Source organism: Herpailurus yagouaroundi, unplaced genomic scaffold (genome assembly GCF_014898765.1).
Source record: "Herpailurus yagouaroundi ecotype Mexico unplaced genomic scaffold, PumYag 139, whole genome shotgun sequence".
Taxonomy (NCBI): Eukaryota; Metazoa; Chordata; class Mammalia; order Carnivora; family Felidae; genus Herpailurus; species Herpailurus yagouaroundi.
The window spans coordinates 609624-628044 of NW_024412394.1; the positions used below are offsets into that span (position 1 = coordinate 609624).

At 55.2% G+C, this 18421-nt stretch overlaps 4 protein-coding genes across 11 annotated transcripts in view; 3 read left to right on the top strand and 1 right to left on the bottom strand.

Moving 5' to 3' along the window:
* KIFC1 (kinesin family member C1) overlaps positions 1 to 1237 on the top strand; it is a 16333-nt gene extending 15096 nt beyond the window's left edge. For both annotated transcript variants that reach the window (XM_040473205.1, XM_040473204.1), the window contains exon 11: positions 995 to 1237. In XM_040473205.1, the coding sequence (XP_040329139.1) occupies positions 995 to 1039 (45 nt within the window). In that variant the 3' untranslated portion in view covers positions 1040 to 1237. The remainder of the gene's footprint in view (positions 1 to 994) is intronic.
* Positions 1238 to 1955: 718 nt separating this feature from the next.
* On the top strand, positions 1956 to 7433 carry PHF1 (PHD finger protein 1). Of its 5 annotated transcripts, none has more exons than XM_040473207.1 (15): positions 2227 to 2470; positions 3190 to 3364; positions 3459 to 3540; positions 3650 to 3745; positions 4165 to 4265; positions 4352 to 4500; positions 4688 to 4783; positions 4996 to 5064; positions 5201 to 5324; positions 5440 to 5507; positions 5673 to 5777; positions 5902 to 6091; positions 6180 to 6274; positions 6547 to 6624; positions 6786 to 7433. In XM_040473207.1, the coding sequence occupies exons 2-15, from the start codon at positions 3206 to 3208 to the stop codon at positions 7072 to 7074; spliced, it is 1701 nt and encodes a 566-aa protein (XP_040329141.1). In that variant the 5' UTR covers positions 2227 to 2470; positions 3190 to 3205; the 3' UTR covers positions 7075 to 7433. The 5 variants fall into 5 exon arrangements, with proteins under 5 accessions (XP_040329144.1, XP_040329142.1, XP_040329143.1 ...); XM_040473206.1 differs by having other exon boundaries at positions 2230 to 2470; positions 6544 to 6624; XM_040473210.1 differs by lacking the exon at positions 5902 to 6091 and having other exon boundaries at positions 1956 to 2470; positions 6786 to 6975.
* A 96-nt stretch (positions 7434 to 7529) lies between these two features.
* CUTA (cutA divalent cation tolerance homolog) lies at positions 7530 to 9184 on the bottom strand. Of its 3 annotated transcripts, none has more exons than XM_040473212.1 (6): positions 9061 to 9184; positions 8454 to 8662; positions 8213 to 8272; positions 8054 to 8099; positions 7886 to 7935; positions 7530 to 7755 (listed from the first exon to the last, which is right to left on the bottom strand). In XM_040473212.1, the coding sequence occupies exons 1-6, from the start codon at positions 9124 to 9126 to the stop codon at positions 7629 to 7631; spliced, it is 558 nt and encodes a 185-aa protein (XP_040329146.1). In that variant the 5' UTR covers positions 9127 to 9184; the 3' UTR covers positions 7530 to 7628. The 3 variants fall into 3 exon arrangements, with proteins under 3 accessions (XP_040329146.1, XP_040329147.1, XP_040329148.1); XM_040473213.1 differs by lacking the exon at positions 9061 to 9184 and adding an exon at positions 8925 to 9054; XM_040473214.1 differs by lacking the exon at positions 9061 to 9184 and adding an exon at positions 8856 to 8925.
* Positions 9185 to 11264: 2080 nt separating this feature from the next.
* Positions 11265 to 18421, top strand: part of SYNGAP1 (synaptic Ras GTPase activating protein 1) — a 31809-nt gene continuing 24652 nt past the window's right edge. Inside the window, exons 1-3 of the mRNA XM_040473111.1 lie at positions 11265 to 11394; positions 14772 to 14893; positions 17034 to 17139. Of these exons, the coding sequence (XP_040329045.1) occupies positions 11328 to 11394; positions 14772 to 14893; positions 17034 to 17139 (295 nt within the window). The 5' untranslated portion in view covers positions 11265 to 11327. The remainder of the gene's footprint in view (positions 11395 to 14771; positions 14894 to 17033; positions 17140 to 18421) is intronic.

Genomic DNA, 18421 nt, shown 5'->3' on the forward strand with positions numbered 1-18421 from the left:
ATCCATTTTGAGTTTATTTTTGTGAATGGTGTGAGAAAGTGGTCTAGTTTCAGCCTTCTGCATGTTGCTGTCCAGTTCTCCCAGCACCATTTGTTAAAGAGGCTGTCTTTTTTCCATTGGATGTTCTTTCCTGCTTTGTCAAAGATGAGTTGGCCATACGTTTGTGGGTCTAGTTCTGGGGTTTCTATTCTATTCCATTGGTCTATGTGTCTGTTTTTGTGCCATAGATCTTCTATTTCATTAGGGAGTTTAATTTTCCCATTCTACACGTAGTAGTCACATTTCTTCTAGAAAGTACTTTCCTTTACCATGTATTATTTGGTTACTCTGAAATTCTGCACATATAGGAAATGCAGGATACATGCTAGATTCTTTATCGATTTCTAGTATTAGAAGTTGATATCTTGGCAACTTCCAAAGGTAACCAAGTGAGTTTTTATGGGGGGTGGGGGAGTATCATTTTACAGATGCTTATGTATTGATATCTATCCTTTGTAGTCATTATTCTTTCTGATGCTCAAATTGCTCCATCTTAGCCCAGTGGGAGCTCCTTTAAGTTGGCTCCTGTGTCCTTTAGACAGGACCCAAGTAGTCTTTATTCTAGATTCACTTTGTACAAATCCTGCCCTAGACTTGGGATCATTTTTCTGAGGAGCCTTGATTCCTAAATGAGTGTTGTTCATGTTTTATCTAGCTTATTAGGAGGGCTTGGGTCTCTGGGCCACGAAATTGCTGGAAATGGACACTTCATCTCTCTCTGCTCCTGTGTGTGGCTTCTGTCCTTCTCAAGCCTTTTCACCTACTCTTTGACTTTGTGTGGTCAATGGGCATAGAACTAACCATAACTGAGGCCTGTACCTGCCTTCAGAGCCCTTGGTTTCAGTATTTTCTGAGGGCAGCCCTAATATTGGGAGTGGGAGGTGATCTTGGAGAAAAACTGTACTTTTGGCTACTCTGAAAACGTTTTTATCTTGTCTAAACCCCCTGTCCGCAGGTGAACCAGTGTGTTATTGGTACGGCCCAGGCTAACAGGAAATGAAGACTGATCCAGATCCTGTGTGTGTGTTTAGGGATGGGGATGGGGCAGCTGAGGGATGCTTTATTGGGGGGTGGGGGGAAGGGGTGCCGTATGACCTGGGTCTATCAAATAAAGAACAGTTTTTTTTGTTTTGTTTTTTTTGTCTTTTAATAAAGGTTTTATTAGCGATTGCCCAAATCTGTAGAAATGGGAACTGTCCACTCTGCCAAGTATTTGTGCTCTGCAGGGCAAGGGCTTCAGCTTTTCTCCCCATTAGGCCATCCCCTGGAGTCTAGGTGGCATGAGGCTCCCATACCCTCCCGGGTTGTCCGCATCTAGGAGATGTGCCCACTAGCCAACCACCGTCATTAGTTTGCCGCCGGCCACCCCAGCCCCACGCGGGAAGTCTCTGGTGGATAAGGGAAGGTGGGAACCCGAGCCCAGAGGCGGGGCTGGCGCGCCCTCCCACAAACTGCTGGCTCTCCCCTCCCGCCCTTTCCCTGCCTTAGCGTTCGAACCGCCAGGGCCGGCCCGCCCGCTGCCCATTGGCTGGCCCTCGGCGGCGTCACTGCCTCGCTGCTAGCTCTCCTGGTCTGAGCACCCGCCCTAGAAGCGCTGGGCGGGACGCACGCCCGCTGACTAGCTCGCGCCAACCGGTAACGGCCGCCGCCCCATAGAGGAGGGGTCCAATCCTCCCAGGTGCCGCGCGCGGGAGGGGTCACGCGTGCGCAGAAGCGCGGCGGCGTTGGGGGGGGAATTTGCCACGGGGAGGGCGGGGCCGGGGGCAAAGGCGGGAGGAGGGCGGGGCACTCGAGGGAGGAGGGCGTGGCGGGGGCGACGGGAAGGGTGAATGGAGGGCGGGGTCGTGAACTGGGGCCGGGAGGCGGGACTTGGAGTGACCATGGAGGTTGGGGGGGCAGTTAACGGATGTGGCTGGGGCGGGGGCCAGTCTGGAGGCCGGCTGTCGGGAGGGGGGGGATTCCCTCCTGCCCCGAAGGCGGGTCTCCCTCCGAGGAAGGGGCTGTGGGGATTCCCTCTCCCTCCTGGTCTTGACTTTCCACCCGCCCCAGCTGTGGAGAGGGCACAGCTCGCTCGGCGGCCTCCAGGCCCGTTGGAGGTGAGGGAGGTGGGGTGAGGTGGTGCCCGCCCCCCCCACCGGCTCCTCCTTTCCCCCAGTCCTCCCCTCCCACCACCCTCCCCCCGAGCCGGTTTGTCCCTCCCCTCCCCTCCCCTCCCCTCCTTTCCCCCGCCGCCTCCTCCTGCCGCTGCCGCTGCTTTGGCTGCTGCGTCATACGCCCCAGAGCTGCCGGGACGGAGGGGCTGGGCCTGGGGACCCCCCGGCCCTTGCCTGCCCGCCCTCCGACGCCCAGACGTGCCCTCCCCGCGCGGGGGGTTCGCCTCGGTCTCCCACGTCTGCCTCTGCCCGGCTCCCGGCGGCCCCAGCTGTCACTGGTAAGGAGGCGGCGGGAGGCGCCCGTGGGGGGGCAGGGAGCCGGGGGTCGGCGCGCAGGGCGCGGGCGGGAGAGCCTCGCCGCCTAGGCATCGGTTCGGGCTGGGCCGACTCAAGTCCCCTCTCGGACTCGCCGTCATGGGGAGTAGAGACCGGGACTGGGACACGCCCCCCTCCCGGGGCACTCAGGGAAGTTATCTAACCCGGGGGCAGGGAGCCCCGTATTTGAGGGTGACCTGACATAACCTGGCATCAGGTTGATTGTTCTGAATGAGACACGCGGGCCCAGGGAGGCAGCCGTTCCTATTCTGGAAAACATCTCCAGAAAAGGTCCCGAAACACATCTCTGGGTAGCAGAGCACCCCAATTATGATACCTCTAACAGGAGAAGGTGATAGTAGAAACTGAATGGTAACCTTTGCTTCTTCGATCATCGTTTCTCCTACAATCTCAAGGCCAGGATATAGTATCCCAGGGGAGCTCTGGAAGCTGGGAAGCTAGAGAACTAGGTTGGGAGGTGGGGGTAGTTAGGGAGAGGAGAGCCAGGCACCAGAGTTGGAAGAGCTGGAGTCAGGAAGCTTGGGAGGGGGGCTGTGTGATTTCCTATCCAGGTGCTTCAGATTTGGAGTCTGGGGGCACAGCAGCTTGAGTCCTTGAGGCAAAGAAAACTGGAGACAGTTTCTCAACATTCATAACCTTCTCCTATCCCACTTCTGGCTAGGCCCCCCCAGGATGCAATGGCACAGCCCCCCCGGCTGAGCCGCTCTGGTGCCCCCCCACTTTGGGACCCAGCCTCCCCTGCTCCCACTTCAGGCCCCAGGCCTCGACTTTGGGAGGGTCAAGATGTTTTGGCCAGATGGACGGATGGGCTGCTATACTTGGGGACCATCAAGAAGGTAAGACCTTTTTGATTTCTGACCTAGCGCCTTTCCCCCATTCCCCTTATGTAGTTCTGATTCCTGTTTCATCCCCTGTGCTCATCCATTCCAGGTGGACAGTGCTCGGGAGGTGTGTCTGGTCCAGTTTGAGGACGATTCCCAGTTTCTGGTTCTATGGAAAGACATTAGTCCCGGTGAGACCCTGGGGACCCAAGTGTGTGCATGCCATGGAAAATAGAAACTTGGCTTGGGGGATGGAAAGGGGCTTGAGGACAGACCCTGCAACACTGTGTTTCCTCACAGCTGCCCTCCCTGGGGAGGAACTCCTCTGCTGTGTCTGTCGCTCTGAGACTGTGGTCCCTGGGAACCGGCTGGTCAGCTGTGAGAAGTGTCGCCACGGTGAGAGGGCGGAACACCTGAATGGTCTAGCTTGCCTCTGAACCTTCCCTCCACCATGGTCCTTATGCCATTCTCCTGGCTGAGTCCCCAAGCCATTGCTCTGGGCAGTGTCCTCAACCCTGTAACCTCACTCCCTTCCAGCACAGGGAGAAACAGCCATGGAGGGGGGAGGCGCGAGCTTTGTAGACAGTGGGTGCTTCAAATACACCCTTGTCTAATCATAAGATTTGGGGCAAATCCCCAAACCTCTAGGAGCCTGGTTCCCTCAACTGTAAAATAAGAGTAAGTCACTCACTGCAGCAGGATCGTGGCGAAAAATGAAATGAGGTGGCTGAGACTCTTCCTATCCCAGTATCTAGCCCACCCAGGTATGCAATGCCATAAGTGGTTGGTCTACCCTCAATATTATCATTATTCAGCTTATCACCAGGACTGCCACGTTCCCAGAGCTCCAGCCCCTGGAGAGGGAGAGGGCCCATCCTGGGTCTGCCGCCAGTGTGTCTTCGCCATCGCCACCAAGGTAAAGGCGCTTTCCTGTGGGAACCCCCTACCCACAGCTTCTCCCCACCACCCCTCTGAGGCGGCCTGTCCACTCCCTCTCTGCAGAGGGGGGGTGCACTGAAGAAGGGCCCTTACGCCCGGGCCATGCTGGGCATGAAGCTGTCACTGCCATATGGACTGAAGGGGCTCGACTGGGACGCTGGACATCTGAGCAACCGGCAGCAGAGCTACTGTTACTGTGGTGGTCCTGGGGAGTGAGTAATGAGGGGGGGAGGTAAGGAATGAGTGATAGAGTAGGGGGAAGGCGGACTTCGGGGAATGAAGGAGAAAGAACAGAGTGACACGAGTGCCGAAGAGGGCAGGGGGAGGTGGTGAGTAGGGTCCGGGGCAGTGGAGGTGGGGGCAGTGTCTGGAGGTCACTAGGCCTGTGCTCCCCCGCAGGTGGAACCTGAAAATGCTGCAGTGCCGGAGCTGCCTGCAGTGGTTCCATGAAGCCTGCACCCAGTGTCTGAGCAAGCCCCTCCTCTATGGGGACAGGTGAGACTGGGGCAGCCGGGAGCCACGCGGGGAGCCCTCTCACTCTGCTCCACCCTCTTGGCGCCCTGCCATGCTGTCTCAGATCTGTCCTCTTCCCAAGCTCTGAAGCTTCCCTTCCCTGCGTGCCCCATCCTTGCTCGTGAGTCCTCTATAGCGTGGTAGGTATTGTTTTCTTGCATAAGGTGTGTTCTCTCCTTCTCGCCCACTTCCAGGTTCTATGAGTTTGAATGCTGTGTGTGTCGGGGGGGCCCTGAGAAGGTCAGGAGGCTACAGCTTCGCTGGTGAGCTGGTTTGGGGACCAGTGTAACTTCTCTCCACACCCCCAGGATTTTATCCTGCACACCCCAACCTCCCAGCTCGGGATTCTCTAGGCTCTTTTAATGCTTCCACAACCTTGACAACCCAATATTTCTTCAGGGTGGATGTGGCCCATCTTGTCCTCTATCACCTCAGCGTTTGCTGTAAGAAAAAATACTTTGATTTTGACCGTGAGATCCTCCCATTCACCTCTGAGAATTGGGACAGTTTGCTCCTCGGGGAGGTAAGGGGTAGTGGTAGTGAGGCTTCGGCGGTGAGGGTGGAACAAGGAAGTATAAAGAAAGGGGGAAGGGAAGCACCACTGCTCCCCTGACCCCATTTTCCCTCCCCTCCCCCAGCTCTCAGATACCCCCAAGGGAGAACGTTCTTCCAAACTCCTCTCTGCTCTCAACAGCCACAAGGACCGGTGAGTTGGATGGAGACAGGCTCAGAATGAGATGCAGATATGGATATGGAATCCTGGGAGGGAAGGGGCCGCCACCCCCCTGGAAGATCATCTCTGAAAAGTGACAGCATAAGAAGGGCTCTTTTTTACTGCACTGACCCTGTATCATTTGTCTCCTCACCCCAGTTTCATTTCAGGGAGGGAGATTAAGAAGAGGAAATGTTTGTTTGGTCTTCATGCTCGGATCCCTCCCCCTGTAGAGCCCCTTACTGGAGATGGAGCCCCCACCAGGTCACTGGTCCAGGGAGGATGGGGAAATTCTCAGGGTATCAGTAGGGGGTGGTATATGTATGGAGATGGGGAGGTCTTTGGGGTGTCCGGGAGGGGGCTGGGGGGATAAGGAGGCCTCTTACAGCTTCCCTTCAGGGCAGGGCCCTGGGGGAGGGGTCTCACGTCCCCTGGGGAAGCGCCGGAGGCCGGAGCCAGAGCCCCTGAGGAGGAGGCAGAAGGGGAAAATGGAGGAGCTGGGGCCACCCTCAGCAGTGCGCAATCAGCCCGAGCCCCAGGAGCAAAGGGAGCGGGCTCGTCTGCAGAGGGCACTGCAGGTACAGGGGCAGGGGGATCCCCACGGAGCAAACGGTGGTGTGGGAAGGAATCAAGGATTCTCTCTCAGTCCTTTGCTCCTTCTTCTAGGCCTCAGTGTCTCCACCAACCCCCAGCCCTAACCAGAGTTACCAGGGCAGCAGCGGCTACAACTTCCGGCCCACAGACGCCCGCTGCCTGCCCAGGTCAGTGCTCCTTCACCCTCCAACCAGATATGCACCCTTGGAGTCTCTTCTCCAATTATCTACATCCTCTGAACTTTCTTACCCAGAATTATTTCTCCCCCTTGGCTCCCCCCTTCTTGTCTTAGAGAGACTTCTAGAACCAATGTCTGATCCCTAGTATTCTGGGGATGGGGATTCCTTGGGGCTAATGTTTGCGCTTTGCCCTTCTCAGTGGGAGAGGGTCCTATTCCCCGGCTTCAGGTCCTGACTTTCCCCCTCCCCAACCCCAGCAGTCCCATCCGGATGTTCGCTTCCTTCCACCCCTCTGCCAGCACCGCAGGGACCTCTGGGGATGGTGAACCCCCAGACAGGTGAGATTCTACCCCTTTGCCTGTGCCACCCCTCTTCACCTCTATGTTCCTAAGTTCCTCAGTCTCTAACTTGATTGCTTCATTCCTCTGATCCACATGTGAGCTCCATTTTCAGTCAGTCCTTGTCTGCACCTGGACTCACGATTGCCTTCTCTCCCTAGGTCACCCCTGGAACTTCACATTGGTTTCCCCACAGACATCCCTAAAAGTGCCCCCCACTCGATGACTGCCTCATCTTCCTCAGTCCCAGCCCCTTCCCCAGGTCTTCCTAGACGCTCAGCACCCGCTTCTCCCCTGTGCCGTAGTTTGTCTCCTGGGACTGGGGGAGGAGTCCGAGGTGGGGTTGGCTACCTTTCCCGAGGGGACCCTGTCCGGGTCCTTGCTCGGAGAGTACGGCCTGATGGTTCTGTGCAGTACCTGGTTGAGTGGGGAGGTGGGGGCATCTTCTGAACAGCCTGCCTCTGCCCACCTCCCCATTCACACACACCGGCACTTTCATACCCTGACCTCTGACCTCACCTACAGCTGGGATGTACCTGGGGAGGTAGGGGGTAGTTCTCTCTACTGCCCAGGCTGGAATCCAGGTGGGGGGATTGGGGGAGAGGCTGTCTCTTCTCTGCTCCCTTCGTGATTCCTGACCCTTCCCCCATCCCTCTTCCCATTTCCTTTGATGTTATTTTGTTACAGCTTTTTAAATATTTTTTAAAATTATTTAACCCCTGGGGACTGAGACTGAGGGCAGGGGGGTGGGGGATGATAAAGGATCCCAGACTCTGTATGATTGAAATAAAGGTAAATAAACAAATCTAGCAGCCCTGGGTCATTCTGGAAGATGAGAACACAGGAAACAGAAGCACTTCTAATCTTCCCAAATTCACATATGTGACAAGAAAAGAGGCAAAAGGCAGAGAGAACCACAGACAGGATTTATTAGGGGCCCAGTTATCACTGCAAGTCAAAGGGCATTGAAATATACAAGGGGAACATGGCAGGAACCGGGCTCATCATGGTAGGACTGTGCTGGAGTCGGCAACTGACTCTGTAACCTGGTGCACCCAATGCAAATATGGGGAGTTCCCCTGCTCCACAGGCAATGCGATCACCTCGGCCACTTCGTAAGGGTGCACAGAACTGAAAAAATGGTGGGGGCGGGGGGGGGGGGAGGAATCACTCAAAGATTTACCTAAAGGAGCCCACTCCCTCGGACTGCCCAACAAGTCCTACCCCACGCCCTCACCCCTACCCACGTCAGAGTTCTCACCGAACATAATCTGTCAAAGCTGGAACCAAGGAACTTCGGGTTTTAATCATCTAAGAAGCAAAGATAAGCATGACTGAATCAGGGGTGGGGTTGATTTCAGGATCTCTTGACGGATAGGAGTCAAAAAGGTTTCAAAAGGGTTTCGCTGGATGGGGAAACGTTTCTCACCATCAGCACTTCATTGTCCTCCTCAAGCTCTCCTTTCCATTCATAGCTGAAAAGGTCAGGGAGAGAGTGTTAAGGGAGCAAAGACTGCCCTCAAGGAAAGGCCCAGTCAGCCCCTAGAGTCAGGTTAACCACCCCCCCCCCCCAAAGCCTATGACTCACATGGATGTAATCTGAGGGATGAGGTTAACGCAGGCTGCCAGGCGCTTCTCCACCACAGCCCTGAAGGTGAAGAGAAAGCCCCATTCAGAATGCCCCATGACCCGGAGTTTTGCACTGGCAGCCAAAGGACAGGGTTCCAAAGCGGGAGATCAGGTAGGAAGCTGCAGGAGTGCACTTCTCTGCCACCTCCAACTCTCTCCCCTCACGATCCTCCTTCCTGGCTCCACGCTAAGGTTCCCACCTGGCGATCTCCTTGGCGACCCTCTCGTTGGGGCAGGTGACAAAGGCTGCAGAGACTGAGCCGGGAACATAGCCTGAGCTCGAGGCCGGCGAGGGCTGGGACGGGGGGCTTCCGGAAGCCATGGTCAGCAGAGCTCGGGGTAGCAAGAGAAGGCGAGAGGCCACAGGCAGCAGCGCCGGCATCCAAAGAAGCGACAGAAACAGAGCGGCCTGAGAGCACGAAATGAATTCGGTGTCACTCCACAACTACCCGAGGAAACTGCATCTCGTGAACCCTTCGCTTGGATAGACAAGCTCTGCCCTTCCCCTCTTCTGCACCCCGAAGGAAAAGGTCCCTGAAGCTGGGAGAGAAACTTGAGGAATTAAGGCAGACTCGGTTTCCACTCCCTCCTCAGAAGCCAACCTCTAGGATTTGGGGAGCGGGTGGTGGTAGAGGCTGCGAGGACCGGAAGGGGCGGGGCCGGTCACTCACCCCTGCGCCGAACAGGATTGCGGAAGCCCGCCCCCAACTCATGCAGCCTATTGCTGGTAGAGGAGGGTTGAATGTCAAAAATCACACGTAACTCCGAGAAACGACCCCAAACCCAGGAAGAGCGGCCTCTTCTTACCTGGGCAGCAGTCACGTGATAAGAAAAAGCACACCACGCGACCACAGCGGAAGACGGACCGAGCATCCAGAGCCAGCCAATCCTGGCCCTCACGTGGCCCAGTTTGCCCCTCCTCCTGAAGGAGGAGGAGCGAAAGGGAATTGGGCCAATCGACAGCCGGATCTGTAGACGTGCGCGGAAATGGCACTCTTGTTTCCGTGTAAACCGGAAAACAGCCAATTGCAGGCTGAGGGGAGCCGCAGCGTCGTTCCACTGTCACGTGAGGGGGCCTGTCTCCCTCAGGCGGCTGTATCTCAATGAGCGACGCGAAGAGGCCAATCGCTGGCCAGCCCCGCACGCCACGTGACGAGAGTGCTGGTGCTAGGAAAGGGGGGCTGGAGACCCCGCCAATTCGATGCGTCAGGTTGTGGAGTGTGGAATCATCTTTAAACGCCAGAATGTGCCCAGTTACAGCCGTTAGACTGTTCCCGAGGCCTTAAGGAGTGGGAGGGTCTGGGAAGCTCGAATCTCAGGGGGTAAAGAGAGCGCCCCCTGCCTCTTTGGTTAGGACTGACATAGGTCTAGGTTGGGTAATGAACAGGGATAATCTGAGAAGCCAGCTGTCCCTGGGCAGGGGAAAGTGATTAGGCAGGGATGTGCATGGCAAGACGATGGCTAGGTGGGGCAAGATGCTTTTTTAAAAGGACAGAGTGAAACCCTGTGAATGGGATAGAGGGTGATGAAAATGGGGCTGAGGGCAATTCAGCCTTCTTAACTGAAACCCTACAGCTGGAGACAGACTGGTGAATGGGGTGGGGGTGGGGAAGAGACGAGGGCAGCAGGTTGGGGATATGGAGGACACCAAGACGTGGTGATGGTCCTTTTGTCCCTCACCCCTCTTCTATTGAACTCTTCAGGACTTATAACACCTCTGAGTCTTGGGTCTCCTTCCCTTAACCCATCCCCCAGGAGCCTGGACCTGTCCTACATAACTTCCCTGGGGCCCAAGCACATCCAGTGACCCAAAAATGGAGAGGGGGCCAATGAGAGGAGAGAGAGGTGGGAGGAGGCAGCAGAGAAAAGGCTCTTGCCACTCCCCCTACCCAGTATTTCTCCTCCTTTCAAGATCTGGGGTCTCTGGGTCTGCTGGGTGGGTGTCACTGGGCGTTTATCAGAGTTCTGTCCTACCTGCGTCTCTGGGGATGACGTCTCCCTGAGATCTGTCTTTGGATTTGGAGTTTGTTTCTGAGCTGGATCTCTGCAGGGCCTTTCGGTATTTGCAGTGGGATCTTTCTTGGGACCGAGATTCCTTTTTGTTTTGGGAATTTCTGTGTTTCTGGGACCGAGATCACTCTCTCTCCAGGTCTTTCAAACTCTTTATGAGTTTGGGGTCTCTGCATTCTACATCTCTGAGCTACCTGAGTGTCTCTTTCTCCTCTTCTTCTCTCTTTTCCCTTCTGCCCATCCTCAACCCTCAGGTCTGGAGTTTCTTGGTCTCCTGAGTTATCAGTCTCTGAGTCTGCAGTTTCTTTTCTCTGAGATTTAAGTCTGGGGTCTGGTATCTTTGGATCTGAGTTCTCTAAGACCTAATTCGAGGTCTGGATTTTTTCTGAATCTGGATCTCATCTTTTTCTTTGACTCTAGGTCTCTGATCTTGGTTCCTGAAATCACCATCTGATTCTGGAGTCTTAAGATTTCTGTGGCTGTGCAGAACCTTTTTGAAGCTGGACATTGATATTTTGATCTCTGACCCTTCTCTCAATGGGGAGGGGAGTCCAGGATCTGTTTTGTGCCCTGAGATTGGGGTATCTTTCCCTCTAGATTTGGGGTTTAAAATTAACCGCCCCCCCTGGGGGGTGGCAAGGTATATTTCTCTGTGGGTCTGGGGTCTGTCAGTCTCAGGATCTGAGGTCTGCATCTTTAGAACTGCACTCCGTCTACTATGTTTTTGAGGCAGGGGTCTCTCTCTCTGGTTCTCACTGGGTAGGGGTGGGGGCTGCAGAGTCTCTCTCTCCTCCTCCTCCTGCTCTCTCCTCTCTCGCTCACTCCCCCGCCCCCCTCTCTCTCTCTCTCTCTCTCTCTCTCTCTCCCTCCCGGCTGCCGCTGCTGCCGTTGGCTCCTATTCTCCTCCTCCTCCTCCTCTCTCCTCCTCTCCGCTCCTCTCTGCTCCTCTCTCCTCCTCTCTCCTCCTCCTCCTCCTCCTCCACCTCCTCCTCCTTCTCCCCCTCTCTCTCCCCCTCTCTCTTCTCTTTCTCCCCCGTCCCCCCGCCCCCTCCCCCCCAGGCCTGATGAGCAGGTCTCGCGCCTCCATCCATCGGGGGAGCATCCCCGCGATGTCCTATGCCCCCTTCAGAGGTACGGTGGTGAGGGGAGGGGGAGGGCCAGTTGGGGGGGGGGGCAAGAGGGGGAGGGGCAGGGGTGGGGGGGGGGTGCAGAGCCGGGGCCAGGGAGGGGAGCAGCTGAAATGGAGGGAGAGAGAGGAGGACCGGGAAGGCAGGGATGGGAGCAATGGGGAAGGAGGATTGGGAGGCCAGAAGATAGGGGTAGATAGGGGCCGGAGGGGCCAGGAAACAGGCTTTGAATGGGGCTGAAGGGAAAATGATGAAGGGGAAAAGAGATTGCCAGAAAGGGTGGGAATATAGAAGGCTAGGGTTGGGGGGAGACCTGCAGAAATAATTTGGAGGTGGGAGCTGAGAGATGAGGAGATATTAAGGAAATAGAAGGACAGAGTCTTAGGAGAGGGGCCGGAAGGGGGAAATGAAAACACAGGGATGGAAAGAGAGGCCAAGAAGATGGGGGGGGGGGTAGTATATGGTGGAGGGGCTCAGAGAATGGTAGGGGGTTGAAAAAGAGAGGAGGATGGAGGGAGAGAAGAAGGGGCCAGATGGAGAGAGAGGGAGGCAGTGGGGGGTGGGGGAATGGAGGGTCCAGATGGAGGGAAGAGGGGGGTGGTTTATTGGGGGGGGGGAGGGGGCAATAGAAGTAAGATTGAGCGCTGGGAGTAGAGGGCAGGTTAGGACCCTGCCCCAGACTCTGACCATCACTAAGGCCTTTGACCAGAGAAATGTACCCTCTGGGGTCCTATCCGCCCCCTTCACTTCACCACTTTTACCCCCATCCCCCACCTCCAATCCTTATTTCCATTCCCCCTCCCTCCTCTGGTGTCCATCACCTATATCTTTCCCCCCATATGGTGTCCGTTCCTTATATGAGTCCCCCTTCTGTTCTTCCCCTATCTCAGTCCCTTCTCTGGCCCATTCCCTCTCCCCTCCCTTCTATCTGGTAGCTCCCTTATATCTCTGCCACCTCTCTACCTCTCCTTCATGACCCCATTGTCTTAGTACCCCTGTTAGGTGCACCTCATTTCCTCTGCCCCATGTCTGACTGGGCTTTTCTGGTATATTCCCTTGTCTCTAGGGATTGACTCTCATTTCTGCCTCCTTTTCACTTAGCTCCATCCCTGTGATTTGTCCCCCAGTCCATTCTCTATCCCTACCCCATTCCCCATCTTGTCACTGCAAGTCTGTGCCTACCTACTTTCCACTAATACCTTACTTCGCTCTTACCACCCATTCCTCTTTTCTTGTCTCCTCTACTTCCCGGGGCGTTGGAGATTTGGGGTGCAAAGATGTAGGTTTTGATGGTTGGAACAGGGCCTATGAGACATCCCCATCTAAGCCCTGTGGGATTTCTTATCCTAGTAAAATTTTTTTCCCTTTTCTCAGCTGTGTTGGTCTGTCTCTTGCATCTGCCTCCCAGAATCATCCTTACTTAAGTCCAGACAATATGTGTGTGTGGGGTGTGTGTTTCCAGAGTCGCTCCTAAGCTAAGTTCCCTGCAACCTTCCCTGTTCCCGGGGGGAAAGTGTCCCCTAAACTCTAGCCTGCCTTCCTGTGGCTACAGCCAGAACCAGCCCCTCCCAGAATGGTTATATGTATCGACAGACTTCTCTTCCGGGAGCCCTCAGAGTCTGAGTGCGGTGGGCATGTTGCCTGCAGTGTGTGCAGTCTCAGAGCCTAGGGACTGGTGATATCTGTATCTAAGAGGGTATTGGAGAGAATCTCGGAGGTGGCCTGGAGATGGTGAAAGTCTGGAAGTACTGGGGTTTCTAAATATATGTATTCTAGGGGTTCATCTCTGACTCTGATGTGAAGGTTACGTCCATTTGAAGAACATGCATATCGACAGAAAGGGGCTAGATTTTTCAAAACTTTCCTGCTCAGGGGTATTCAGTTAGATTTTAATTTATTTTAAAGTAGGCTCCACTCCCAACATGGGGATGGAACTCATGACCCTGAGATCAAGAGTCACATTCTCTACTGACTGAGCCAGCCAGGCGCCCCGGGGTACTCATTTAGGAGGGAGCTTAAAGAACGGTTCTTTTCCTGCAATATGTCCATGATTAGTTATCCTGTAAAGGTGACAGGATTTGATTTTTTTTTTCTTCCTCTAAATTGTTTCACACTGTGATACCTTAAACCTATTTTCTATCACTTTGATGTCACCAATTTGATTCTTACTTCCATAGGGCCTGTTCCCTGTGTCCCTGTGATGGTGTGTGGCATTGGGATTTAAAGGAGAGACAGTTTGCAGGGATGGGGGAATGGAAAGAACAGCTAAACTGGGTAAGATGCCCCCTGGGGGCATCTCCGAGCATGGGCAATGCTTGGTCTAGTGTTCTTTTTCAGAAGTTTGTCCCCATCCTCAGCTTGCACTTTGGAGGCCCCCTCTCTGTCACAGGCCCAGACCCTCCATCCTTCCTTCCCCTCTTTCTTCCTCAAGCTCCTCACTGTGCCTTGGAGAGGTTCCTAACCTGTGGAGTTGGCTTCCGTCCTGTCCGTGGAGACTAGGTGAAGAGAAGGGGCAGTACTGAATCTTTAATCTCTGGGCATGGAGTGGGAGAAGAGATCAATTCAGTCTCTGTTCATTCAAACAAAGGCATGTCTCCTACCTCCTCACTCTCCAGCCCCTCCATAGCCAGATGTTGACAAGACCTATCCTCCCCCTACCACCAGAAGAACCAGAACTTTCCCCAGAGGTTGAGCGGGGTTGGGCTAGAGGAGGAGGGAGCTGAGAATAGAGGAGAGACAGGAGGAGAGGCCCTCTCCTGTCTCTGATTCTGTGAACAGGTAAGCTCCCTCACTTCCTCTCTTTTCCAGATGCTTAGCTATCAGAATTTCATGACCCAAATGTTCCTACCCACCCCACCCCCATCCTTCTTTCCCACAGCCGTGCAGCCCTCCTCTCACTGTCTTACAGATGGGTGAGCCACCTTCCCTCCAAGTCCTCATCTTCTGGATGCCCTCCCTCTTCCCAGTCACCCACCACCATCTCTGTGTGCCTTCCTTCTGCCAGTTTTGCTGTTCCTTCCATCTTTTTATATATATTTTTTGATGTGGATGGAAAGCACGGTCACTTTCTCTGCCTCTAAACTTGTACCCTCTCTGTCATGATATGCTTCCCCTCCCTGAAACCACCCCCCCCCCGAATTTCTTAACTCAAGTCTATGGAGCCCCCTGTGATGTGATTTCCCCTCCCCTCTTTCCCCCCAGATATACAGGCTTATCTTCTGTTCCTTTAAAGTTACTATGTGCCTACCCTCTATCTGTGATCTCAAGGCGGGTGGGGTGTCATTCGCCCACTTTGTGGACTCTCTCTCTTGCCATTTTGGGCCTCTGTCTCCTAAACGCATAGAGCCTCCCTTACTGTTTCTGTGTGTCTCTGTCCCCCAGATGTACGGGGACCCCCTATGCACCGAACCCAATACGTTCATTCCCCATATGATCGTCCTGGTTGGAACCCACGGTTCTGCATCATCTCGGGGAACCAGCTTCTCATGCTGGATGAGGACGAGGTGAGCGGAGTGGGAAGGTTGGGAAAAGACCTCTGGGTAGCATGGGAGAATGTGGAGAGAATAAGAAGGAGAATCCTCATTAGCGAAGGGATGACAGGCACAGAGAAAGCAAAAAAGAGAGAAACACTTGCAAGCGGCCTGGGGAGGGTGGCCACTGAGATTTGGATTGGGATGTGCAAAAGTACAGGCCTTCTCTCCCCTTGGCCAGGGGATCTTTCTGGGCCATATGCAGGGTTGGGAAGGAGATGTGGTTCTGAAGATTTGGGGGTGGCTCCTGTTGTCACCCTGACCATATTGTGGGATAGGTTAGGATGGGAAAGGGAAACTGAAGGGTTTGGAGAAGGGGTGGCAAAATGGGTATTGCTTTGGAGGGATCACCTCCAAAGTGATCCTTGAGAACCCTCTCCTCTTCTCCCCACCCCTACCTCAGCGAGACCCATCATTCACCACTCCCAGTCCTGCCCTTATCATGTTGGGAGAGGGAATTGAGGGAAACTGGGCGGTGGGGGGTGGGGGTGCTGGGAGGTACTGGGAGAGATGACAGAAGTCATTGGATGTTGGTGTGGATGGCGGTGAAGATTGGGAAGGTGCCTGCAGTCAGGATTTAGAAAGACTGGGAGGGCTTTCACAAGAGACAGCAATCAGGAAAAGAATATAAGGGAGGGGAAGCCAGGGGGAGGAGGGGAACTAGAAGTAGAGGACATTTTCTAAAGGAGTAGGAGTAGGAGAGGGGCAGGGACTAGTCAAAGTGTGGGAGGAGGGGGCCACGCAGGGCCATTAGAGGCAGGGGAGTATGGGTTCCCACCAGTCACTGAAGCAGCAGTGGGGGACCCATCAGAGAAAATGGGATGCAGATATGGATGCCCAGAGGTGTGACCCAGGGAGTGGGAGAGCAGCTTTAGAGAGTGATAGGTAGCCTCCGAAACCAGATTAGTGGTGAGAGATGTGCTCCCAGTGCTGTTGGGGAGGGTGTGGTGAGGCAGGGCTAGAATTGGAGTTGGGGCTAATCGGGGTTCTGAGGGACCTGAGGGGCAAGTGAGAGTGTAGAAAGATGGCCAGCTAGAATTTCCAGGTCACAGGGGACATGGTGGCTTTAAAGGACGAGGTGGTTAGGGAGTCCAAGTTTTAGGCATTGGGGGGCATTTGAGTGATTCACTAGTGGTCGCGGGTCTTGACCAAAGGTTGTGGTCTGCAGGATGAATTGGGGAAACAGGAACCAATGAGAGTGGGGACTGTTGGGAGGATGAAGAGGGAGAGCAATGGATGGGGTAATGGTGGAATGGTAGAGATGAGCCCAGGTGGTGGGGGGAACCGGTGGCCAGCAAGCTGAGGGGCACTACAAGTGGCCAGAGTCTGGAGTAGGGAGGGTGGGGGATGGGATGGGATGGGTAGGTAAGCAGCATTTAGGGCCACAGGGGCTGAAGTGGATGGGTTGTGGACCTGGGGCTAGGGACTAGCGAGGCGGGGTTCTTGTAGGGTAGAGGAGATTGGAGGATTGGAGCTGGGGATGAGGCTCAGGGAGTGGGAATGGCTCAAGAGAAGAGGGATGTGAGAGAGGTTGAGTGGGGGCCGGGGGCCGAGGGAAGGAGATGAAGGGTGTGGGGAGGTGACCAGGCCCTTTGGGGGGTGTGGGGAGGTTGGGTCCCAGTCTGGCCGAAAGCCCGGCCGTGGGAGGGAGACAAGCTGTAGATCCTGATTATAAATGCAGCTTCTGCTACCCCCGTGACAGGCACGGAGGGAGGGAAGGTGGTGAGGGAGGTGGGAGGTTGGGAGGAAAGCGGGGAGAATGGAGGAATTGAAGGTCAAGGGGAAAGGGGATTAGGAGAGTAGCAGACTCCTGCGGAGTTGCCGGAAGAACTGAGTCGGGTTTGGGAGAATTTCCCGGAGGGTGTTTCAAAAGAAATGGAGGGAGGGAAGAGGAGGATGGGACGGGAGGGAACGAGAGAGAGAGACACTTGGAGAGAGAGGGGAAAGAGCAATCGACTCATCCCGAGACACTTCAAGAGTGTGCGGGAGCAGGGGCTGAAGGTGGGCAGGCCCGATGGACAGGGAGGTTCATTCTTCCTCGGTGGTGGGGGCGGGGGGCAAGAAGAGGGACGGCTTGGGCCAGTGAGGTCTGACACACCCCCGCATCCCCTAGATACACCCCCTTCTGATCCGGGACCGGAGGAGCGAGTCCAGTCGCAACAAACTGCTGAGACGCACGGTCTCCGTGCCGGTGGAGGGGCGGCCCCACGGCGAGCATGGTACGGCGGCCGAGCAGGCTCTCGTGCCCCGGACAGTCGCGGGGAGAGGGCTGAAGGTGGACCGGGCTGCCGGGGAGGGGGGAGTCCGGGAAATGAGGGAGCTGTCAGGGGGTGGGAGGAGGAGGAGGAGGAGACAGAGTCTCTCATCCTGCGAGTGGGAGCCTGGAAGGAGAAGGCGCCCTCCTCTGGGATCTGGAGCGGGACTGGGGCTGTGGGTGAGAGGCCCCAGTGGTCTTTGCTCTGTTTCGCTCCCTTTTTCCTCTCCAGCAGCGAAGTTTGCCTGTTTTCCTGATGCTTGTAAAAATAGTCTCCTTAGATCTTTAGCTTCCTGTCCGAGCGTTCCGGCCCCTGCCCCTCCCAGCCCTTGGTCTGAGATCGTGGAGAGAATGACCTAGTTCCTGCCCTTCCCCCAGACCTCTGCCCCACCCCCACGGTCCTGATTCCTCTCCCAGACCTCCGGGCCTGTGGGCCCTTCCTCTTTTCTCCCCCCACCCCTTTTTCTCGTCTTTTCAACTGCTGCTATTTTCTGCAATTCTGTCGCCCCCTTTCTCTTTCCTCCCTGATTTCTCATTATTTTCTGCACCCCTCTTGATTCCTCTGTCGCTCCCCTCTGCTCCCAGTGGAACTTCATCAGACCCCCATCATCTTTCTGTCTGTCTGTAGAGCTATCTACTCAGTCTGTCTCTCCAACTCTCTCCCTCTCTCCATCTGTCTCTTCCCCTCCCTCCCTCTTTCTGCCCCCCCCTCCACCCCCCTCTTTAGTCATTTAAAAAAAGATTTTTGTCTTCCTGAGAAGTTCGCTTAAAAGGTTTCCATGGGAACAGTGAGGGTAGATGAAGGCAGAGAACAGAGATCTGCAGCCAAGGTGCAGAGAGACGTCCTCAGCCCCCAGAAACCCCCATTTCACTGCCCCCTATCACTGCATTCCCCTTCCAGAACCTAGGGATCCAGTTCCTCCATCCCCTCCAAACCCCCTGGTGACCCCTTTCTTCCACCAGCAACTCCTCCCCTCAGGGATCCAGACTCCCAGTTTCTCTTGCTCAAAGAGATTGAGTGGCCTGTCTCCATCCTTTGGCATCCTTTTAGCCCTCTTCTGATAGGCCCAGGTCTCACTGCCCTTGGGGGCCAGCTTTGGGGCCCTGGGTGGGTGGGTGGGCAGGGATGTGTGTCATTGTCATGGAAACCTATGACCATGGGGGTGTGTGGATAGCACATTTTTGTGAGGCAAAGCCAGGTGGTGGTGGTGGTGGTGGTGGTGGTGGTGGTGGTGGTGGTGGTGGTG

Coding starts and splice junctions, on each gene's coding strand:
- PHF1 (XM_040473206.1), top strand. CDS start 3,206: ATGGCACAGCCCCCCCGGCTGAGCCGCTCTGGTGCCCCCCCACTTTGG. Junction 3,365..3,458: donor ACTTGGGGACCATCAAGAAG/GTAAGACCTTTT, acceptor CATCCATTCCAG/GTGGACAGTGCTCGGGAGGT. Junction 6,092..6,179: donor GTCTGCAGAGGGCACTGCAG/GTACAGGGGCAG, acceptor TCCTTCTTCTAG/GCCTCAGTGTCTCCACCAAC.
- CUTA (XM_040473212.1), bottom strand. CDS start 9,126: ATGCTCGGTCCGTCTTCCGCTGTGGTCGCGTGGTGTGCTTTTTCTTAT. Junction 8,100..8,212: donor ATCCCTCAGATTACATCCAT/GTGAGTCATAGG, acceptor TGACCTTTTCAG/CTATGAATGGAAAGGAGAGC. Junction 7,756..7,885: donor GCTTTGACAGATTATGTTCG/GTGAGAACTCTG, acceptor CCATTTTTTCAG/TTCTGTGCACCCTTACGAAG.